Consider the following 22,392-nt stretch of genomic DNA (forward strand, 5'->3'; position numbering starts at 1 on the left):
TCTCCATCTCCTCCAAAAGTTGGAGAGATTTGGGCTTGTTCAAAGTACTCAGAGTGCTCAGTACTCAGGTAGCAGTGAAAGGAGTGGGGTGTCTCCAGCCAAGGGCATATCTCACTGGAGACCCTCGGTGAGGCCCTCCTTGGATCCTAGATATGAGTTGGGTGGTTTGGTTTTTTGTTTGTTTTTCTTCTTTTCCCTGTCCCCTGGTAGGAACAGCGAGAGCTGAACAGGGCCAGGCAGAGGTCCTGGTTCTTATCAGAGGTGCTGACTGCCATCAGAGGTGCCCTTGGGATATTGGAAATCACCTGTCAGAGTAGCGAAGGCACAGGACCTACCAGAGACCCACAAGCTCAAGCACTAGTGTTCTAGATGATCAGACAAGTCCACAGTGATGAGGAAAGGCTGAGGTGAAGCTAGGAAGCCAGTCCATGGGCCCAGGTCTAGATCAGCAGGTTACATGGCCGGGTGCAGGCGTGGCTGAGACAGAGCTGGAGCTGGAGCTCCGGTGGGGACTTGATCATTCAACCTATTTTTATCCATCCAGTTGTCTGTTCACTCAGATCGTAACATCACAACCTAGATAGAACAATATCCTGGGTTACAATGTCAAAAGCCTTGCTAAAGTCGAGGTAAATGACAACGACTGCTCCTCCACATCCATAATGCCATGATTAGAGAAGGCAGTCACATTGGTCAGGACTGTTTTACCCTTGGCAAGTGCATGCTGACTGTTCCAATCCCCTTCCACCCCTTCATATGCCCTAATGTGCATTACAAGAGGACTTGCTCAATGATTTTTCCAGACTTGTTAGAAAATGTCTGCTTCTCCTGTTGTCTAGATTTCACCTTTCACATTTTTATTCTTCCAGAGCCTGCCAGCATGGCATCTAATCTGGGTTAATCTGCTTCCTGGAAGCTTTTTAACCACACAATTTCCATTCCTGTGAGAGATAAAGCGGAAAGCTGCAAACCACCTTGGTTTCTGTCATGTATGAGGTCATCTTACCTGGAGGAGCACAGACCCAAAGAGAGGAGATGCTTCAGACAATACCAAGCTGCAGCACTGAATGATAATAAACACTTGAGCAAACCCATGCCTCTCTTCAGTATTCTGATGCTTCTGTGAAGGAGAATTCCTCTCCTCGACGGTAACTCATACAACTGTAAAGTAAGAGACTGTGTCTTCCCAAGTGAGAAGATCTGCTGCAAGGCTTGTGACCTGTTGAATGGGGCTGTGCAACCACACTGCTGAGAACATGGGCTGGGGCATGTCCAGGCCCTGCGTGGTGGTGCCATTATAGAATTAATGTTTTGTGAGCCCATGTATTTTTGTGTTCAAAATATTGGAAGGGTCAGAGTGGACATTGCTTGTGTTGCAGCTCAGAAGAGCAATGTTTTTGAAGGTGAGCACTGAGACTGTGTACTGCCCCTCTTGGGATGTGTCAGGAGGCATATAGGAGGTGATTGGGGCCTCAAGACCCACTGAGACAAATCACAAAGGACTGTGAAAAGCAGAGAGACACAAACATGTGCTGTGCCATTCACACCAACTACCTGGAAGCATCTCTGGAACTGACTGCTCTGAGAATCACAGGGAAATTTTACGTTGGAGGTACTGGGTTTATTTGCTATAAAGCAGAGACTGAGCATGTACCCATGCTTTGTGGGTGCTCAGAGGACCTGGGCATGAGCTGCAGGTTAACTTCCATGACAATGAAGACACGTTGTCTGTCCTTTGCCCACAAGTGGAGCAGACTGTACCAGAGGTGGCTTTTGAAAGACTGAATTTCAGCAAGGTGAATCCGGGCACATCTTCCACTGCTGCAAATGGACTGAAAGGCAAGTGGTCATTAGAAGTATGGACTGAGGACAGGACACCTTTAAAGTGCTGGGGGGTGCAGCTGATACACGGCAGAGGCAGAGACTTCCTCCCCTGGTTGTGATCAGAAGGGAAAGTCTCACTCCTAATGCCTGTGGTGGAGCAGTCAGTAGCTTTGGCAGAGGGTAGAGGTGAGAGACCGAGAAGACAGAGCCCCAGGTCCTGATACCCTTGGATGAGTACCCCTCCTGGCTTTTCACATCCCTTTTTACACACTCCTGGCTGCAGCACAGTGCCTTTAATCATTGAAATGCTACCAGTTTCTTCACACTTGTAAACTCTCCAGGCCTCTGCCTTCCCAGGGACTGCAAGGGATCTGACTCCCCTACTGCCACATAGGCTGTGCATCCGTTTGTGCCCACAACAAGCCCCTCACCAAAACGCTGAATTCAAACTTCAAATGTGCAGAGCTGCAGTGGTACGTTCGTTGGAGGAAATCACAGGAGCCAGAAAATTAGGACGTGTTCAGCTCTGGTCCCTTCTAAAGAGTGAGAGCTCAGCCAGGTGGCCTCCCAGGTTTCTATGCAATAGGAAGCAGCAGTAACTCTTAGGACTGGGGACACGTGGAGGAGAGAGAAGGGTCCTTCCACTGTCCTTGGCTTTGTGCTTTGTCTGAGCAGCAGGAGAACTCAACCGATGGCTAAGATGAGAAGCCAGCTCTGACCCATAGTTTATCTCACATGACTTTGTCTTTGATTTTGTCCCCTTGCAGGCTGAGGAATTTTAGTGACTGCAGACTCAAAGGACTTACTGTGGGATACCAGGAGTGGCATTTTGGCACTGTACAAAAGATACAGATGGGAAGTTTAAAGCAAGGGTCAAAGTCGGGGAAAGGGAAGGACTAAGGTGGTCTGAGGACTAAGGTGTGTTAAAGGGGGAATGAGGCGATAAAAGGAGCTGGTTGTGTATAAACAGGCAGCTCATCGGTGCACTTGTCTGGCCATTTCTTGTCTTCTTATGAAACTTCATCTCACTAATGTTTCTGAGAATGAGTTCTCTAATCCCCAAGCCCGTGAGAAAAGCAGGAACTGTGCTCCCCATTGCAGGGCTGTGAGAACCAACAGACCACACATAGATCTGTGTGAGACTTGCTTCTGCCCCTCCCTCCCCCAGCACTAGGCTGCGAGGCTCATTCAGAAAGCCACGATCCTTACCTCAGACATATTTACTTTTCCTGGAATAATGTCAGCCTCTTCCTTTCAGCTTTTACAGTTATTTCCGCAGCTTTTCATATTCCATTGGTGTTTGCATCCAAGGTGAGAGATCAACCTCTATGTTGATTTTAAAGTTTGTGTGTTTTCTCCCTGGGTGTGAAAACAAGGAGGCAGAAATTCAATGTGAAACCTGAAGCACAATCTTTCCTACAGGGCACAAGGGGAAGAAGAATATGTTGATGCAATCTCAAGAACCAAAATAAGGTTGAAAGAAGACAAAAGACATAGAAAAGCTGGATCAACCTGTGGAGGCTGGGAAAAACTCCTTTCCCCTAATTTTGGACTTGTGTCACTTTCCTACAATCTACAGCTCCTTCCAAGAAAGACGCAAGGATTGTTTGATAACGTAATTTCCTGATGATAAATTGCAAAACCTGGGAACTCCTCCAGGCACAACTTAGAATGAGAATATAAATACCTGTCTTATCTTGAAGATGAAGCCTAACCTTGTGAGCTGGGCATGGATCTTTCTCAGGAAGCTGTTTGCTTCGCCGATACCTTTTAACCCTCTCCTGTTTCTGGCTGATGCAGGGTGTGCTTTAATCACTGACACCCTACAGGAAAAGCTGACTGCTCAGAGGTGGAAGGTTGGTTAAAGGTTGGTTAAAGATTGAAGCCTTGTCTGAGTGCAGCTATCAGAGTGGGGACCATGAGTCACTGGCCCCAGTAGCTGATGTGCCAGGAACTGGGGAGGCCAGCCAGCCTGCTTCAGTAGGGTAAGAGACTTGTAAACTGGGCATTGAAGGAGCTGTAAGTTTTGGCTCGGTACCAGACATACCCCAGATTTCAAGAGCTGGCTACTGGAGGGATCAGCAGGACCAAACTGAACACTGCAGAGACCATGGGGTCTGAGAGACCCGTTTGTGTGCATGTGTCTGTGTGCATGAGGCAAGTGGAGATGGGAGGACGCAAGGGCCAGCTATTGTGTAGGCTGAGTGTCTAAGGCTGGTTACTGGGGGATACATCACAGGTGTCTGTGTTTGTGTATCCAAGTAAGTCTGCATCCCAGCAGCTGGAGTGAGGTTGGAGGTGTCAGTGGCTTACCTGAACGGGTGCCAGCAACTGGGAGACCTGGGATCCAGAGCGACTACTGCGTCGACTGAGTGTGTAAGGCTGAGTATCTTAGTGTTATTGGGGGACCCCTGTGCGTACGTGTGGCATGCAGCAGCACTGGAAAGCTGAGGAGGATGAATCCCAGGTCACCTCAGCACAGCTGTGGGGTTATTCACAGTGTACCTGTGGTACCTCAGCATCCTGGGAAAATTCACCTGGGTATATTATTAGCATATGGGTGAAATAATGGTCTGAGCCCCACTGGGGTTATGGACATCATTGGTCTGCCAGTTAGTTATTCAGTGCGAGAGACTGGTTTACACATACTGAGCTGCATGTATTTCCCAGTATTTCAGCTGGGTGTGTTTAATCTACATTGTCCTTAAAAATGTCCTTCCAACTGAGTTGTCCACCTACAGCTGTGCTGCCTTCATAGGGATAGAGAGAGGAACTAGCATCTCAGGGGGAAATGATCTGGATCACAGGAATCACACTGGAAATAAGAATTTGTTCATTTTTCACTCTGAATAGATATGAGGAACAAAAATCTTGGAGATAGTTAAACATCAATCTTTCTGATAAAAGCCATGAACAACCTGATAGATATTTGTGATGGGCTTGCCCTTGGCTGGGGGCCAACCCACACATCTGTTCACTCAATTCCCTCCACGCCCCCCTGCCCAAGGATAGAGGGAATAATTAAAGGGGTAAAGGGAAAAAAGGACTCATGGGTTGAGATAAGGACAAATTAATAACTAAACTACAATAATACTGAAAATAATACTATCTACAAATATACGATTGAGCGATACACAGTGATACTGCCCCCTCACCTGATGACCAAGGCTCAGCCTGTTCCCGGCTAATGATCCCAGAGCAGGGAGAGTCCCGAAACCGCACTCACGGAACGGAGAGAACAGTCTCAGCGTCCCAGACCAAGAGCCGACTGGGGTGGGGCGGGAAGGCCTTTGGAGAGTGACCACCTGGAGCAAGATGACCCGGAGCAAAAGAGATCCAGAACCAAAAGGGCTGATCTTCCGGAGGGTCCTCACCTGTATACTGGGCATGATGTGCATATTATGGAATAGATTATTGGCCACTCTGGGTCTCAATCCCAAACCTAAGATCGAATCCTGGGCTGGTAACTGGGGCTGTGCTCCCTCCCAGCTTCTCCTGTTTGCAGACAGCCAGAGAAGCTAAAAGACCTTGGCAGCCACGTAAACATCACTGTTATCAGCTTTCTTCTGAGCACAAATCCAAACACAGCCTCTTGCTAGCTATTATGAAGAAAGTTAACTCTGTCTCAACTGAACCCAGGACAATATTTGAAGCTGACCCAGCCACAAGCGGGAGGTGGACCTTCAGTCCAACAGTACAACTGTTCCATCCCGTTGTAGTCGATCATTCTATTCCCTGCCCATCCCCTTTGGCTGTGGAAGAAGCCTAAGAAAAGGATCCATATGGAGACATTTCTTGCCAATGTTTCCAGGTGAATCCCTTTGGAAAATTCCCTGTCCACCTCCTGGTTTGAAGCCATCATTCCTGTTTAAGTGTCCTGTACCCTCACCTTCTACACATTGTCCAAGAACAGAGACCAGCAATGTTGCAGAATCACAGAATCGTAGAATGGCCTGGGTTGAAAAGGACCTTAAAGATCATCTAGATCCAACCCCCCTGCTGTGGCAGGGTTGCCAACCACTAGAGCAGGCTGCCCAGGGCCCCATCCAGCCTGGCCTTGAACCCCTCCAGGGGTGGGGCATCCACAGCTTCTCCAGGCAACCAGAAGAGGTGGGCTTTACAGTTTTTTCTAATTAAACATCTTGTTCATTTGTGGTTCAGTTTAGGATCAGTGAGGATGATAAGGGAGAGGAGTATTTTGTAGTCTGGGTGAGGTCAAAAGTTCATGGCAAGCTCTGTCTTGGGTCACAGATATGATCTGCATTATTTCTTGCTACTGAAGTCAATTTAGATGAGGGAACTGAGGAAGTTACAGTTTCAGCTTTCTTTAGTGTTTGCTTCTCTGTCAGTACCCTTTAATCTGTGCTGCAAAAGACAGTGTTTCAAACAGCAAAGGAAAGGGACATGAAATGGCACATGAACACCTTGTGTCTCCTTAGAATGAACAATCTGACTTGGCTCATGGAGTGTACTTTTCTTTCCAATGCTATTTCTTTCCTGAAAGTTGAAATCAAGTGTAAGGTTTCAGGCAATCCACAGAATTTTAGTTGTTCTTTAATTGAATACATGACGATGGATGAATGAGGACTGAATAGAAAGACGGGCAGCTCTGGTCCAAGGCTGAACTCAACTAATGGAATAAAAAACCAAGGAGAAATTCCTGGACATAACTAGTTTGTTGTTTAACTAAACAACTCATCTACTACTGTGCCAGGCTCACCAGTCAGAAAGTCTCTAATTTTGGATCCTTGAGGAGTTCAACCATAAACACAAACCAACCTTTCCAGATGGCACAAAGTAAAAAGTTCTTAGATTGCCTACCAAAGATGATATTATAAAAAACTCTAACAATATGAGTGGAACAAAGAAATAAAGCCTGTTCATTTTTTGTAATATCTAGTTTGGACTCTAAAAGAGAAGAATGCTGGCATAAGAATAATTCCAAGAGGAAAAGGAGGAGGTCCCATGAAAACTTTCTGAAAGGTTTTTCTCATTTTTTCAAACACATTGTTCCCCTCCCTCCTGAGAAGGAGCTAAGGGTTGCAAGCTGTGCAGGCTTCTGTAAAGCCTGTATATACATTAATTAAGAAGAGAGAAGAGGTTTAACAATGATTCCTTTGACTATGAATGAAACACAAAACTTTCATTGCAATCCAGTGAAATCTAGCTTTTTTTCAGAAAGGAAGGTGAGAAAGGTAGCCTTTGCTTGTTGGGAGCTGCCCACCAAGTTCATTGATTTCCAGTCCTCTTTGACAACCCTTTTGCTTCTTGTTGAAATTCTCCTCCCTTACCACCTCTGTGAGTGTCACCCCTCAAGTGTGGTGGGAAGAGGAGCCCACTCACTGTTCATCTTTCAGTCCTTTGCAGTGCCATTCAGCAGCAATGGAGAGATGCTGACCCAAGGTACTTTAGGGCTTCAGTTTTCCCCCATGAAAACAGGGGTGAGGGCTGGGAAAACCTGTGTGCTCAAGACCCCACAGACTTTCTCTGAGAGCTGCGTCTGTGAGGAGAACATGAATAGCAAGTGGATTGCATTCCTCCAAACCGTCACTGGCTCACAGTAAGAGGTGACTCTTCCTGTTCTGATCATTGTCTGTAATGAAGACCTTCAGTTTTGAAGTGAGGTTGACCTCAGCTCTGTGTATAACTGGAAAAGATAGAAATATTGTTTCTAAATGCCCATAGTCAGCCTGGAACCTTTCCTCCTTGATGTGCAATGTAGAGAAACGGACATCTAGAGAGAATTGTTTCCTTTCTCTAACATTTCTGTCCAAAAATGTTGGAGTTATGTGATTGTCATGTGGATGGACCCTGCTTGCCTTGTGGCCCTGGCTCGAATGAGAGCATAAGGGCTGTAGGTTGACTTTGCATTTTTTTTCTCAGAATTGTAAAACTGGGTGAGTTAATTATTGCCTCTCTTTTGTTTTGGGCTGAATTTCTTAAGTACGAGTATCTTGTGCCATTTGATGAGACGTGGCTACATGGGAGCTGGTGAGTTAGGTGCAGGAGACCCGTGTCCTGCAGGAGGATCAGCTGGTGGCTGTAGAGAATACTTCAGGTCATCCAAAATGTTACCAAATGCTTATTTTAAGGTTACTAAATTGTGACCCAAAAAGTAGCTGAGAAGAATCCCAGCCCTAGATCCCAGACATCATTAGAATTGGTGAGCTGCATCACCACTTCTTACTGAACTGGAGAGAGGCTGATCTCCATACAGAACTGCAGATAGAATAGAATCATAGAACCATTTAGGTTAGAAAATAACTTTAAGATCAAGTCCATCCATGAACTTAACACTGCCAAGTCCACCCTGAACCATGTTCCTAAGTGCCACATCTACATGTCTTTTAAATGCCTCCAGGGAGGATGACTCAACCACTTCTCCGGGTAGCCTGTTCCAATACTTGATAACCCTTTCAGTGAAGAAATTTTTCCTAGTATCCAATCTAAACCTCCGCTGGTGCAACTTGAGGTTGTTTCCTCTCATCCTATAGGTGTCAGATAGAGACGCTGATAGAAATCACAGAGCTGGGTCTATCCAGAGGCGAGATCAGAGTGTTGCAGATCTGAGGCTTTTAGGCCTGAAGAAACTGGAAGAAAACTTACATTCTTTGTCTGACTTCTGTCTGCAGTGCCATGAAAGACTAGCAAGTGGGCCTGCCCTCTGACAGTGACAGGTTCCTTTCCCTCATTATGTCATCTTCCGCGTCATCCCCCAGATGTTGTTATGGGAGCTGTTGCCTTTAGGTTCAGCCAGCCCTTTCCTTGAGAAAAGAGCTTTATGCAAAGAAGAAAAGATAAAGTGGAAAGAAGCCATGAGGCAGAACCAGAGAGTGGAGGGACCAGTGTATCTGTGGATGAGAAGCTCGGACAATCTAGCATAAAGGACGTGGAAGGTGTGATCTCAGCTGCAGGGCAGTAGGTGGAACTGGACAGAAAGGAGCTGTGGGGCGACACTCTGGGAGCTGGGTCCTTCTATGAACAGTAGGCTCTGTCACAGATCCCTAACATGGTTGCATGGCATCACTCTGTAGTAGTCTCTCTCTGCATGGCTTTGACAGAGAGTCCCAAGTCAGGAGCTCTGGCAGGGGTATGAACCTGCTCAATATTTAAGGTGAGAACACAGGCATACAACATTCCTTTTACCTGCAAGAAATAAAGACTCTGCTGATCAAAATCAGCATGCCATTTGAAATAAAGTGTACTTATTTGCTTTAGGATTGGGTATGTATTCAGTGAGAAATATTTGTAAGAACGAGGTGTAGGGACAAGCCCTACAGGCTGTGAGGAAATGACAACTGGCTGTCTCCTAGCCTTTTCTAAAGTGTCTGATTCTGAACTAAATTTACTTCATCTGTCTGTCTCTGGGATTGTTTCCCACTGGAACCGAAAAAAGCATAGATTATGAGATCAGAGGAATCTTTCTTCACTGGTGTTTTGTAAAGTTTGGTGAGGTCAGTGCCCTCCTTACAGCAGGTAAAGTTATTTATTCTTTTACCAGATGATTCTTATTCTATAAGAAAAGCACCAAAAAAATCCAAGAAGTGTTGTGTATCCCCTAGAAGATAAACTGTCTGAAACCTTCAGCAAAATGCAAAGGCAATAAGGAGAAGATTTAATTTTTTTTTTTTTTAGACCATTGAGTAACTCAATCTTCTTTCCTTTCCTCCTTCCTTAAGGTAAAGCAACGAATAAAGTAGTGGAAGTAGGCATAAGTTTACTGAAAATGTACCCACATCCCCTAAGGTTTATTTCCCAAAGCAATAAGTAATTTTGTTAGTATTTTTTTTCCATTTTGTTCAAAAAGATAGAGTTCCACTAACTGTGAAGAGGATTTAGAAGTCCATCTCAAGTGGACAAGTATCTGCCACCACATGAGGACAAGAATGTATTCTGAGGCATAGAGTATATCCTTCAGAAGACAATTATGCACAGGATTTTAGACACCATTTAAAAATCCAAGGGCACACAAATAGAGGAATATCTTAAAAATAATGTATTTCTATTGTTATTTACTTAGGCTGTTTTTGTTTATTGTTTTCTTTTTCAATGTCTTTTACAAAAGTACATCTAGGGAAGAAAGAAGGAAAATCATGACCAATAGCCTGAGACTGAGCACATAATCATGGTAATTAATTTCTCATAGTGTTAAATGATGATTTGATTAATGATTTCTATGTTCTTAAGTAAAGATCTGATTTTACATTAAAAAAATTTAAAAACATAAATGTTGGATAGGTTATCAATAGGTAGGCTGAGGTAACTGTAGGAGGACATTCTCCTTTACAACAGGGAGAAACAGACCTCTAAGGTACAATTTCAGAAGCAGAGGGAGGTCTGGAAAATTCAGATAAATTCCATCCTTAAACTGCCTTTGCCTCTCTGCTGACCAAAAAGGGAGACTAACTCAAGAGATCACCAATAGTTGCATTCCACTAAAAAAAAAAAAAAATAAATCTGTGATTGCTGGTAAACTCCAGTCTCAGCTGATATAAATAAGTGTAAACACTTGATCAAAGCTACCATATAGTCATCGCCGTTGAGTTTCTGCTCTTCCTTCCCTTTCTAGAGGATTCAGACTAACAAACACTTCTAAGGTACAGTTCGCCTCACTCTGCTCAGGTTATCCTCAGTTCAGATAATTTCTCCTTAGGAACTAACATTGTTGCTGGTATGAACTTCAGTGAAAGCAATGTCACTATTATAAGCAGCAAAGACTGACACAACATTGCAGCTACCCGTGACTGTGGACCATGCAGAGCAGGGCTGAAAAGTATGGGCATGTGGCTATGTGTATTAATTTGTCTTGTGAAATGGCACAATTTTCCAGAATGCCTCTTTGATCACTTTGTTGCGCAGGCTGTAGATCAGAGGGTTCAAAGTTGGAGTCACCAGAGTGTACATAACGCTCACTGTTTTGTTGTTCTTCTCTAATGGAGTTCGAGATGGATGGATATAGGTGTAGATGATGGTAGAGTAGAACAAGCCAACAATGGCAAGGTGTGAGGAGCAGGTGGAGAAAGCTTTCCACTTCCCTGCAGAGCCCTGGATTTTCAAGATGGTGATAATGATGAGGCAATAGGAGAGGATGACCAGCAGGAAGTTTCCCATGCCTAAGATGATGTCTGCCATGTAAACCATTATTTCACTGAGGTAGGTTGAGCTGCAGGACAGGGTAAGGAGCAGGGGTATCTCACACAATAAATTTTGGACTAAATTTGGCCCACAGAAGTCCAGCTGTGCCACAAGAAGGGTGTGTATGAGGGAATTGATGGTACCAACTCCCCAGATACCAGCCATTAAAGAGAGGCAGGTTCCATTGCTCATCATGGTTACGTAGTGAAGGGGCTGACGGATGGCCAGGTACTGGTCATAAGACATGACTGTTAACAGTATAAGCTCTGTTGAACTTGAGAAAGTGAAGGTGTAGAGCTGTGCTACACAGCCCCCAAAGGAGATGGTGTTCTTGCCCAGGATCAAGTTCTCCATTATCTTGGGCAGAACTGAGGATATAACAACCAAGTCAAGGATGGCCAGGTTGGAGATGAAAAAGTACATAGGGGTGTGAAGTGGTGAGTGGACAAGGGTAGCTATAATGACAAACGAGTTGCTGAGGATAGCAGTGAGGTAGAGACACAAAGATATTGCAATATAAAGACCCTGGAGGTGAGGGTTGTCAAAAACACCCTCAAGGATGAATTCAGAGACCTTGGTGAGATTCCGTGGATGCATTTGCCTTGGTGTCCCCTATGTAGGAATAAAAATAAAGATGTTACTGCATCATGATCAGCACATACTCAATTCAATGTTAACAATAGAGAAAGACAGAGAGAGAGAGAGACGTGTTTCTAAAGGCAAAAAACCCCCCAAACAAACCAGAACCTCGTAGCAGAGAAAATAAGGGAGAAAATATGTCAGTGTACAAGGAAAGTCATATCAGTGCTTGAATAGAATGACTGATACTACAATAATAATAACAATAATAGTAGAGAAATAAGATAAATTAATATATGGATGCAGTTCTTGAAAGGATTAACAGAACTTTTTATGTCTTTCTTTTTTTCCTGAAATAGCGTTAGAGACATTTTGAACCCATATTGCATAGTGAGTCTTCCCTGACTGTGGTGTGGACTTCAACTCCTACACATGAATCCAAAAACACAGATGCTGAGACCTAATTTCCACCAGGGCTGTTTGAGTATAAAATTACTCTGCACTGGGCTAAAAGAAAGACCTTTGAGACATGAAAGCAAGGAGACAAAAAGACAATAGTGTGTCATTGTACCACTTGAGATAGATCAGAGATATTAATTTACTAATTTAGAAACAAATATACTATTTAAATAATTACTTTTCTAAAATAATTTTAAAGTTACCTGAGGAACAGGGAAACAATGTTTACTGTTTGTGCATCATGCACCCTACATATTTTATCTATCTATGACAGACCAGGTCTATGAAGGGATCTCAGCTACTGAAGATGCAAGCAGAGAAAGCTGATGTTTCTGACCATCTCTGGTGATGGGCCTCCAGGAATCTGGCTGATAACAGAGAGATCAGAGACTGCATGAGGTTTTACTCAGCAGTGTAAGTCTGAAGCTGTCTCTGGGCTTGCATTCTACCAAGATAGAGTGCTGCCAGCTGCAACTGGGCATCTTCCCAAATATGGAAATTTCTAGCAAATTTTAGATATTTCTGTCTGGTCCATCCAATTTTGACTATCTAAAATTGTGCCTGGAATTCCGTTCCAAATGACCAAGAAGAGGCTCTGATACCCAGGTGCAACAAACAGAGTTGTAATTTCTGCCTTGGATTCTAACAGTACAGAATTAGATCTTTTCTAGAATTCACCTCATCTCATTGCACTTCCAAGTGAACTGCAAACCAACTCTCTTGGTGGTTTCACCTTCCACCAGTGTCAATGGAGAGAGACTGATTCTTCTTTAGCATTGCTGAAATCTTGATGAAGGTACAGGTCTAAGATGGTTTGCCTGAATCACCATTCAGAGGCACCAGCCTTTCCTCTCCTGTGTTGATTAAAACTTAGCTCAGAATTAGATTGCTAACTTGTTGTTGAATGAATCTCCAGCTATCATGTTTTTCATATGATATTAAGGCATTACTGGGATGAACAATTGCCTCTGTTCATTTTCCATCAAACTGAAGATTGTGATACAAACATCTGTGAAACGAAAATATTAATCTAAGCTTGTAACAGTTAGTTCTGTTTACCTATGACACTAAAAGAGTCAGAAGAAGATAGAACACAGAATATAACTCATTGTTGCATTACTAGACCCAAGGAAGAATATACAGAAGAGAAAACAGCAAATGAAATAAAAAAGGAGTCAGCAATGAAGGATTAATATTCTTACCTTTCATCAGACACACAAACAGTGTTCACAAGCCTTTCTGAAACAGTATCTTAAAATATGCCTCATCTGTCAAGATAGTTTCTTCTGGAGATTTCTCCCCCCTCAAGAATGTAGCCTAGAATGAGCCTGAAAGCATGCCTCAGGAGGAGGACCCAAGTGGTGGTAACTTAGTTCAGCAATGAAGTAATGACCTGGAATAACTTAACCAAATGCCCAGTGGAGTGGGGCCCAGATGGGTTTGTTAGCTAATTTGCCTCTAGGGGAGAAGTTTCTCTTCATTTTCCCTCCTTCACAACACTGATACCAGTAAAGCTAATTTCTGCTTAAAACTTCTGTTTGTGATTCTTGGGCTTGAAAACTAGCAGTGTACTGAGCTGTATCATGAGGAGGTGTGATGGGTTGACCTTGGCTGGACACCAGGTGCCCACCAAGCTGCTCTATCACTCCTTTCCTCAGCAGGAGAGTGGGGGGAGAAAATAAGATGGAAAAAAATTTTTGGTGAAGATAAAGGCATTTTAATGAAGCAAAAGCAATAGCCGTGTCTGGAAGCCAAGAAAACAGATTTATTCTCTACTTCCCAGCAGCAGGTGATGTCCAGCCACTTCCTGGGAAGTACGGCTTCAGTATGCATGGCGATTACTCTGGAAGACAGACACTGAAATAATGAATGCTCCTTCTCCTCCTCCTTTCTCTTATCTTTTATTGCTGAGCAGACATCATATGGGATGGAATATCCCTTTGTTCAGTTTGGGTCAGCTGTCCTGGTTGTGTCCCCTCCCAAATGTCAGCACTGCTCAGCAGTAGACAAAACACTGGTGTGTCACCAACACCGTTCTAGCTGCCAGGTCAAAACACAGCACTATGGGGGCTGCTATGGGGAAAATTAACTCCATCTCAGCCAGACCCAATATAGAAGCATAGCCAGCAGGCTGTGCAGAGAAGTGTTTATTCCCTTTTTCCCAGCACTGGTTAGACAGAATCTGGAATAGTGCATTCAGCTTGGGGTCCTCCAGTATATGAACCACCACTGAGGGACCTATCCAGTATCTGAGGGAATTAGCTGTTGTGGAGGTGATTTATGACAACCTGGATGGCAACCAGGTGTCCAAAGACCTAAATGACATCTGGTGCATGTGGTCCATGTGGCAAAAGTTTATATGAAGTGCACCAACATCATATGCCAACAGCCTGAGGATAATGAGCTGGACAGACACACAGGCACCAGCTATGGATGGATTGGCCAGACAATGCCGAGAATACAAAGATAATCTCACTTACTCCCTACAGTCAAGGACTGATAAACAAAACTCATCCACCCTTCAGTTGTCCCATGTGGCCAGTGCAAAAATCTAACAGAGAGCTGAGGCTAAGAGTGGACTGCTGAGGCCTGAGCGAAGTCATGCCACCACTGAGTGCTGCTGTACCGGCCATGCTAGAAATCAAATATGAACTGGAGTCAAAGGCTGCCAAATGGCACGCTATAACTGAAATCACTAACACATTTTTCTCAATCCCTTTGACAGCAGAGCGTAGACCACAGTTTGCCACAGAAAGCCATCACAACACAGCACAACACGAGTCTCCCATATGGGCTGTGTCCTCTTTGTCGTGCATATGTCCATTTCTGAAAGACTCTAGTTCAACTCCAGAGGCACCAGATCTACTTGTTACAGCTACTGGATTGCTCCCTACACTTAGATGCTTCAGTTTAGGTATCTTGAACTTGAGCTGAACTGTGCTGCAGTGTTCTGAATCTGGGGCTGACCCTCCCTCAGATGCCTGACCACATCCTGAAGTCACTAAATACCTCTGGTGTGTTTGGACTACACACAACTTAGATCGTGAGATAGAAATCTAACTTTCTAGGAAAAAAAAAACTGCAACAACTTTGCTTTGGGGACCTGCATCAGGTCATCACAATGGCCCATCAATCTTTGCCACCAAAGCAGCATGAAACTCCTGGTATGATGTCTCTGGTTCTGAGTTGTGCAGGGCTCCAGGGACAGGATCCCATCAGATCCCTGGGAGATCCTTCTTGGGAGGAGTCAGCAATAAATCTGCACCTCAATGTTTTGGCCTTGTCACACCTCAGAATTTCCAAGTCAGCTAAGCACAGAGCATGTGGGAACCAGTTTATATCATCAGCTGTTGGTTTAACTTAACACTAAGAAGCTCAAGAGAGCAGCAGATTACAGAGATATGTGACTTTGGTGAACAAAGACAGAGGAAAAGAATTGAGTCAATGTCAAACAGCTACAACCATCAAAAGTGCTGCATAAACTGAAGAGTAAAATCTGCAAAGACAACTGTGATAATTCTATTGAGCCAAAGGCAGGGACTAGACAACTGTTGGGGATGAGGGGAAAGGAAAGAAAACAAAGACTGTAGCCTCATCTTTGGATACCTTCACTGAATTGTCTACTGCATGTATGGTTACAAGGGATCTTGATATCCTAGCTCCCACATTTGCCCGTGAAGGGATCTCTGAGAGCTGACCTGAAGTAAACATGATATGCTATTGCTGAACAAAAGTATCTAGCATATCAAGACTTTTAAGAGAGTTTGCACATCCAAATGTCTTCCCCAGGGAGCGACAGGCTCCCAGGCATCCTTTGCTATGCCTGTCAACTCCGGTTTTATGTCCAAGTTACATTAGGGCATTGCAGAAAATGACAGATGTTTCTTCACAATCCAGCATCAGTCAGAATTTTGAAAAAAAAAGAGAAAAAATGTAAATTCAGTGATCTAAGACAAAAACCTGCAATTTTAAAAAAAGTAAAACAACCCCAAGCCAACCGCACCCAAGAATTTCTTTACAATTCAGCCATGAGCTGATAATATTAACGTGTCAAGAAGCAATTCTTCCCTTTCTTACAATGATAAGGCAGTCAGCTCTGGTTGCCAGTTCATGTACATCTCACTATATGTGCAGGTACATCTAGAGTCTTCTGAGACCATAGATGGATTTCCATTACACGAAAAGCGTTCTATTACCACGTTGCCCATTTTGACTTTGCAGTTGAAGAATGCACCATGGATTAGCTTTACATCTGTGCTTCTGAGCTTCTGTGCAGGCCTCCGGAGTGCTACTCCCACAAGTCTGGAGGGAGACATTAATAGCCTTTTTTCTCACTGCATTGATCATATCGTTACAGTGGAGCTGTGAGGCAGGTGTACACAGCTCTCTCTAAGGTAAATTGGTTTGTATCTTCTTTAAGTTCATCCTGACTTGAAGGTATAAGAAGATGGCAGTGATTGCGTCTTTCATACCTGGAGAGCACAGCAGCATTTCTAGTGTTTCAAATGATCCGTTATTGAGTCATTCACAAAGAAGCTCCATTTGAGAGGAACAGAGAATCTTGGAAACACATTAAAAGGAACAACATCAGGATTGCTACTTCATTTCAAGGTAATGACAGTAATGCTGTTAGTGTGAAAGAAAAGACATATCATGCGAGTTCAGTAAAGTTTCAGCATTTTGTTCTGTGTTTAATCCTACTGCAAAAAGTTCAATGAAAAAGTTAATTTTGCAAGCATTTTCAACATTTTGGAAAGAATAATGAGAGAGCATAAGTAATTCCTCTCTCTAAGACTGGATGTCCACCACAGCACCAGGGTGAATCACTGACTGAGAAGAACAGTGGGGACCTAGAATGTCTAAGTGTGGACCTAGCTAACTCAATTTTGACATCTAAAAATGTCCGTTTAGATGCAGGCTAATCATGCTGCCCTTCTTTTACTAGCAGGGGAGAGGCTGGGCAATGAAAGAAGATTTTGCAGTCCATCCTAAGGCAGGAGTTTTACGAGCAGTCACAGGAATCCGTTCTGATTTTTTCTTTCCACTAATCAAAGGAGATTGCCTCTTGCTAAAAACATCCTGCAGTGAGAGTCAGATGCTTGAATGTGTGTGCTTGGTGTGTTTTGAGATGCCCTGAGGCTGCTGACATGTTTGCATGAGGTTGTAGGTTACCTGCCACTTTCTGAAAAGTGGAGTCCAGGAGGGGAGATATGAGGCTGTCTCTGTTGGCATCTTCTGATGCCATTTAGGCAGCAGGATCTCACTACTGAAGGCTGATGAGTCACACACCATAAAAGATAATATTAGTGGCTCTAGCTGGGATTAGGAGAAATACTCTGAAAGCTCCATGTCGAATGACTGCAGACACATCGGGACTCATGTTTCTACTTGGACATATTTCTAGGGGAAAAAAAAAGTTGGTTGGATTTTCACAATGGAGATTATAGGATCTCATGCATATATAAAAATAAGTATGTATGTATATATATGAGCACAAATGTATATTGAAATAATTATAAGAAAAATGGACAGTGTTTATACAAATGTATACATATATATATAAGCATCTAGTATTTACAATATACATAATATGCATATAAAAACATATGTATACTGCAGGGAAATATATATGTATACATACCTATATATAACATACATACATATGTACATTCACATGTATTTTATATATGGAACTATGATTACTGGGCACTTTGTTTCTGAGTTATAGTTTGCTCCATCATGTGGGATTCATGCATTTTATCTTCAGTGACCAAAATGTGTGTAGGGCAACTGTGAAATGCAGACGATAGAGAGACTAAGGAGCAGACTATCAAGTCTCAGTCAAAATCCTTGACTTTTCTTTCACAGCCTTTCACCAACACCCTGGAAAGAAAATGTCCAACCAAAGCACTGTGACAGAGTTTCTTCTCCTGGGATTCTCTGATACACGAGAACTGCAGATATTCCACTTCATGGTGTTTCTGGGGATTTATCTGGCTTCTGTGGTGGGTAACTTTCTCATCATTGTGGTCATAGCTGTCAGTAATCACCTTCACACCCCCATGTACTTTTTCTTGATGAATTTGTCCATCTTAGACCTTTCAATCATCTCTGTTACCATCCCTAAGTCCATGGCCAACTTTCTGTTGAATACCACAGCTATCTCCTATTCTGGCTGTGCTGCCCAAGTCTTTTTCTTCCATGTCTTTGGTGCTGCTGATCTTGCTTTACTCACTGTCATGGCATAGGACCGTTACATTGCCATATGCAAACCTCTTTACTACAAGACCATCATGAAGAGGACTACTTGCATCTGCATGACAGCCAGTGCATGGCTCAGCTGCGTTCCTTACTCTGCTCTCCATACTGGCAACATTTTTCATTTATCCTTCTGCAAGTCCAACATCATTGACCAGTTCTTTTGTGAAGTTCCACAGCTTCTCAAGCTTTCCTGCTCTGATTCATACTTGAGTGAAGTTGGGGTTCTTGCATTTAGTTTCCTTTTAGTTGTCACCTGCTTTGCTTTTATAAGTATATCCTATATTCAGATTTTCATTGTAGTCCTGAGAATTCCTGTCAAGGAAAAACAGCGTAAAGCTTTTTCAACCTGCATCCCTCATCTCATTGTGGTCTCCTTGTTTGTTAGCACCGGTTCTTTTGCCTATCTTAAGCCTGTCTCCAACTCCCCATCAGCTCTGGATGTCACAGCTTCTCTTCTCTATTCTGTGTTCCCACCAGTGATAAATCCAGTAATCTACACCATGAGGAACAATGACATCAAAGCTGCTATGCAAAAATTAACTGACCACAGGTTATTATGCAGAAATAATCAGTCTTTCTTCATTAGACTTCCTCTGTGTTCTTGCTAATGAACACTTCATTTTCCAACAGCAGACAATTTATACCATTGGGATCAGAGGAAAATAGTGACCTTTTTGAGGAAGATTGTTTAAAGATCTCATTACACATGTAATTTTGACTTGCTGATGGCAGCATCTTTTGCAGAATGATATATCAGAAATGGAACAAATCCAGGGTAATGCTTGCAAACACTTTATGTATGCCTGCCTGCCTATGTCTCTATATCACCTTCCCTTTGTTTTGTATAGCCTTAGGGAGTACAATTTATAATCAGGCTGTTGTGGAAAAGAGATGCATCTAAGTGTGTATGTGAGAGACTGCCCAAGAGGTCGGGACATTCATTTTCAAACATGATGAGAAACCCAGAGAGCTGTTTTGGTGGTGTCCATTTGGTTAAGTCACCACTGGAATGTTGTTTCTTTATTGCATCAGGTACATCAAGGGCTATTGTGAACACAGTGCAAGATGTGCATCTGTTTTATCATCACTTCAAATCTAAATAAATGATTGTTCACAAGATCTGCTCTGTAACTCATCTAAACTGTTTGTATAATTGCACATCTTCCTTTCTCAAAGTAAATGATCACTCCCTTCCATCTCCTCCCACCCTCAGCCCCAGACCCTCACAGAACAGAATCACTGAGGTCATGAGCCCCATTGTCCAGGCATGAAACCCATCAAGATGAGTCACCAGAAACAGCGCTCCAGATCACCTTTGTGACTAAGGGAGGTTGGTGTGTAGCAGTGTGGGACACACTGGGGGGGAAGGACAGCCCCTCCCCCCCTAAAAAAAAAAAAAAAAAAAGATAAATTTGAGATTAGACAGAACTTACTATGGGATGTTTAGGGGAGGAACCAAAGATGGGAGAAGAGAGGGATTTAGTAACTTGGGGAGCAACAAGTGTGGGAAATAGAGGCATAAGGGAATAAAAGGGTTCATTCCATAAGCAGGGGCTGCTTGCTTGGTACATTTGTCTGATTTTGCCCTGCCACTATCACTGCAGTTTGTCTTCTTTCCTTTATAAAATCCACCTTCAACTATTTTACAGCAAGGGGCTCTTTATTCTGTGTGCCCATGTGTGTACAGCAGTCTGTGGTGCCAGAAATGGGAAGTGTGGGTGTATTAGTGACTGTGATCCCCAGTGAAGATAAAGCTGGACTAGCCAGTGTGTAGGTGTCACTGCAGGAAAGTTTTGCCCCAGGGCTGAAATCAGAGAAGAAGCCATCTCTTTCACTGGGCCACAGAAGGTTCAGAGAATCAGAGAATGGTTTGGGTTGGAAGGGACCTTGAAAGATCACCTGGTCCAACACCCTGGCCATGGGTAGAGACATGTTTCACTAGATCAGGTTGCTGAAAGCCCTGTCCAACCTGACTTTGAACACTTCCAAGGCTGGGGCATCCACCGCTTCACTGGGCAACCTGTTCCAGTGTCCCAACACCCTCATTGTAAAAAATGTCTTCCTTATATCCCATCTAAGTCTACCCTCTTTCAGTTTAAAACTGTTGCCCCTTGTCCTGTCACTACAGGCCTTGGTAAAATGTTGTTCTCCATCTGCTTTATAAGCCCCCTTTATAAATTGAATGGTTGCAATATGATCTCCACGGATCATTCTTTTCTCCAGGTTGAGCAACCCCAAGTGCCTCAGCCTTTCTTCATAGGAGAGGTGTTCCACCCTTCAGATAATTTTTGTGGCCCTCTCTGGACCTGCTCTAAGAGGGCCATATCTTTCTTTTACTGGGAACCTCAAAGCTGGATACAGTACTCTAGGTGGGGTTTCACGAGAGTAGTTAGTGCAGACACCAATGATGTTATTATAGCAATAGCCATAAAACGTTTATCCAGGAAACAGATTCAAGCCAGAGGCAGGACTTGCAGTTCATCTGATCTGTAAAATGGATTACCTATTGCTAAATATAAATCACAATACATTGTTGCCAGAACATAACATTCAACAGCTCCCAATGAACCAAAGAAGAACATTTATGCAAGGCAGCCACTAGCAGACATTCTGCTGCCCCTGTAAAGAAGCTGGCCAGCATCTTAGGCAGGATGGTGGAGGTATAATCAATCTCCAATGATTACAGCTTCTCTAGAAAAAAGCACATCAGTATGTAAAGGTGATCTAATAACAACCAGAGCAGTTATAAGGATGGTTCTATTCACAGAAATCCTGTATATGATGAGGAAGAAACAAGAAAAGGAAACCCATTGTTCAGGAAGATACTCAAATGCAAGGAGGATAGACTCCATGATATTGGGTTGATTTCTGCACTCTGTTTTTGGTATCAGTCTTATTTAGCCAGTAAGAAAAAAGAACCAGAAGTACTTTCAAATATCACCAAACATCTTTGCTTTCATTCTTGAATGTAGAACTCCTTGATTCCCTTGTAGTGTTTTTGCCTATCAGCTGAACTGGGAGTTCAGATGTGAAATGTGCATTTAGAAGGAGGGAAGGAGGAAAGCAAGAAAGACTCCCCAGCAACTCAACTACTTTCAGTTTTATTGAAGACTTGTCTGCTTCTTTGATAAGAACTTCTGAGCTACACCTTGTTTCAAAGTCTGGAATAAAAAGAAGCTAGAGTCTTTCAGAAGCAAAGCGTTTTACAAGGAATCCCAAGAAATCTCTGCTGAATTTCAGGAAGAGTACCAGCTGTCAAAGGACTGCAGGACGAGTCCTTAAATGAATACCAGGCAATTGCCACAAGTCAACTGTACCTTCCCTGCACCCTTCTGATTTTTTATTTCTTTATGCTGTAAGAACACCCTACTTACATATGTGCTCTAGGATTGTCAATCACATTGTCTTGGTGTCAGGACCACCACCACCACGTGGTCGCAACACCGCCTCCCCCCTCCCACTCCCCTCCCGGTAAAATTGGGAGGGATAGGAAAAAAAAAAAAGTGGAACTTCGTGAGTTGAGATAACGACAGATTTTTAATAATACCACACGAGGAAAACCAAAAAAAAAGGAGAATATAACAATAAGACAGTATATAGAGTACAATGGAAACACTGATACAATGAAAATCTCACCACCACGAGCTTCACAAAAGAGACCCCTCTCCCGGCTAGCTTCCCCTTATATCCCGGGCATGACGTCAGCATGGTATCGAATATCCGGCTATGCCCAACTCCCAGCTTCTGTGAAGAATTAACCCTATCCCAGCTGGACCCAGGACACACATGCTCAAGTAGCTTTTGGTTATTTTTTTCTCAAAGTCCAAGGGACTTCCCAGTGACATCAGATATCTCTTGTGTCCTTCATGTCTCTCCTAGCCAGGAGTGAACGCTTATCTTCTAGTCATACTCTCTTCATCAGGTTCTGGTACCTCTGACATCCAAATTCACATCTCCAAGGCTTTCTACTGTTCAGAGGGACACTGCAGACAGAGATGGGTGATCTTAGCATGCACATGACCACACCATTCTGATGTGGCTAGAGTAGGATATTCAGCGAATTCTGTCCTTTCAAAGTAAAAGACACTCCTTCCTTCTCTTGCTTTTCTTCTCCTCCAGTGTGGATCCTCTGCA

At 43.4% G+C, this 22,392-nt stretch overlaps 2 protein-coding genes across 2 annotated transcripts; one reads left to right on the forward strand and one right to left on the reverse strand.

The window, feature by feature from the left end:
- Window positions 1–10,620: 10,620 nt before the first annotated feature.
- LOC104470429 (olfactory receptor 13G1) lies at window positions 10,621–11,556 on the reverse strand. Its single transcript, XM_010085357.1, has one exon. The coding sequence runs from the start codon at window positions 11,554–11,556 to the stop codon at window positions 10,621–10,623; it is 936 nt and encodes a 311-aa protein (XP_010083659.1).
- Window positions 11,557–17,891: 6,335 nt separating this feature from the next.
- LOC104470430 (olfactory receptor 14I1-like) lies at window positions 17,892–18,866 on the forward strand. The gene is given in 1 exon segment (XM_010085358.1): window positions 17,892–18,866. A coding segment is annotated over 1 exon segment (975 nt).
- The last annotated feature ends 3,526 nt before the right edge of the window (window positions 18,867–22,392 follow it).

This window comes from Pterocles gutturalis, unplaced genomic scaffold (genome assembly GCF_000699245.1).
Source record: "Pterocles gutturalis isolate BGI_N339 unplaced genomic scaffold, ASM69924v1 scaffold485, whole genome shotgun sequence".
Lineage (NCBI taxonomy): Eukaryota > Metazoa > Chordata > Aves > Pterocliformes > Pteroclidae > Pterocles > Pterocles gutturalis.

Coding starts and splice junctions, on each gene's coding strand:
- LOC104470429 (XM_010085357.1), bottom strand. CDS start 11,556: ATGCATCCACGGAATCTCACCAAGGTCTCTGAATTCATCCTTGAGGGT.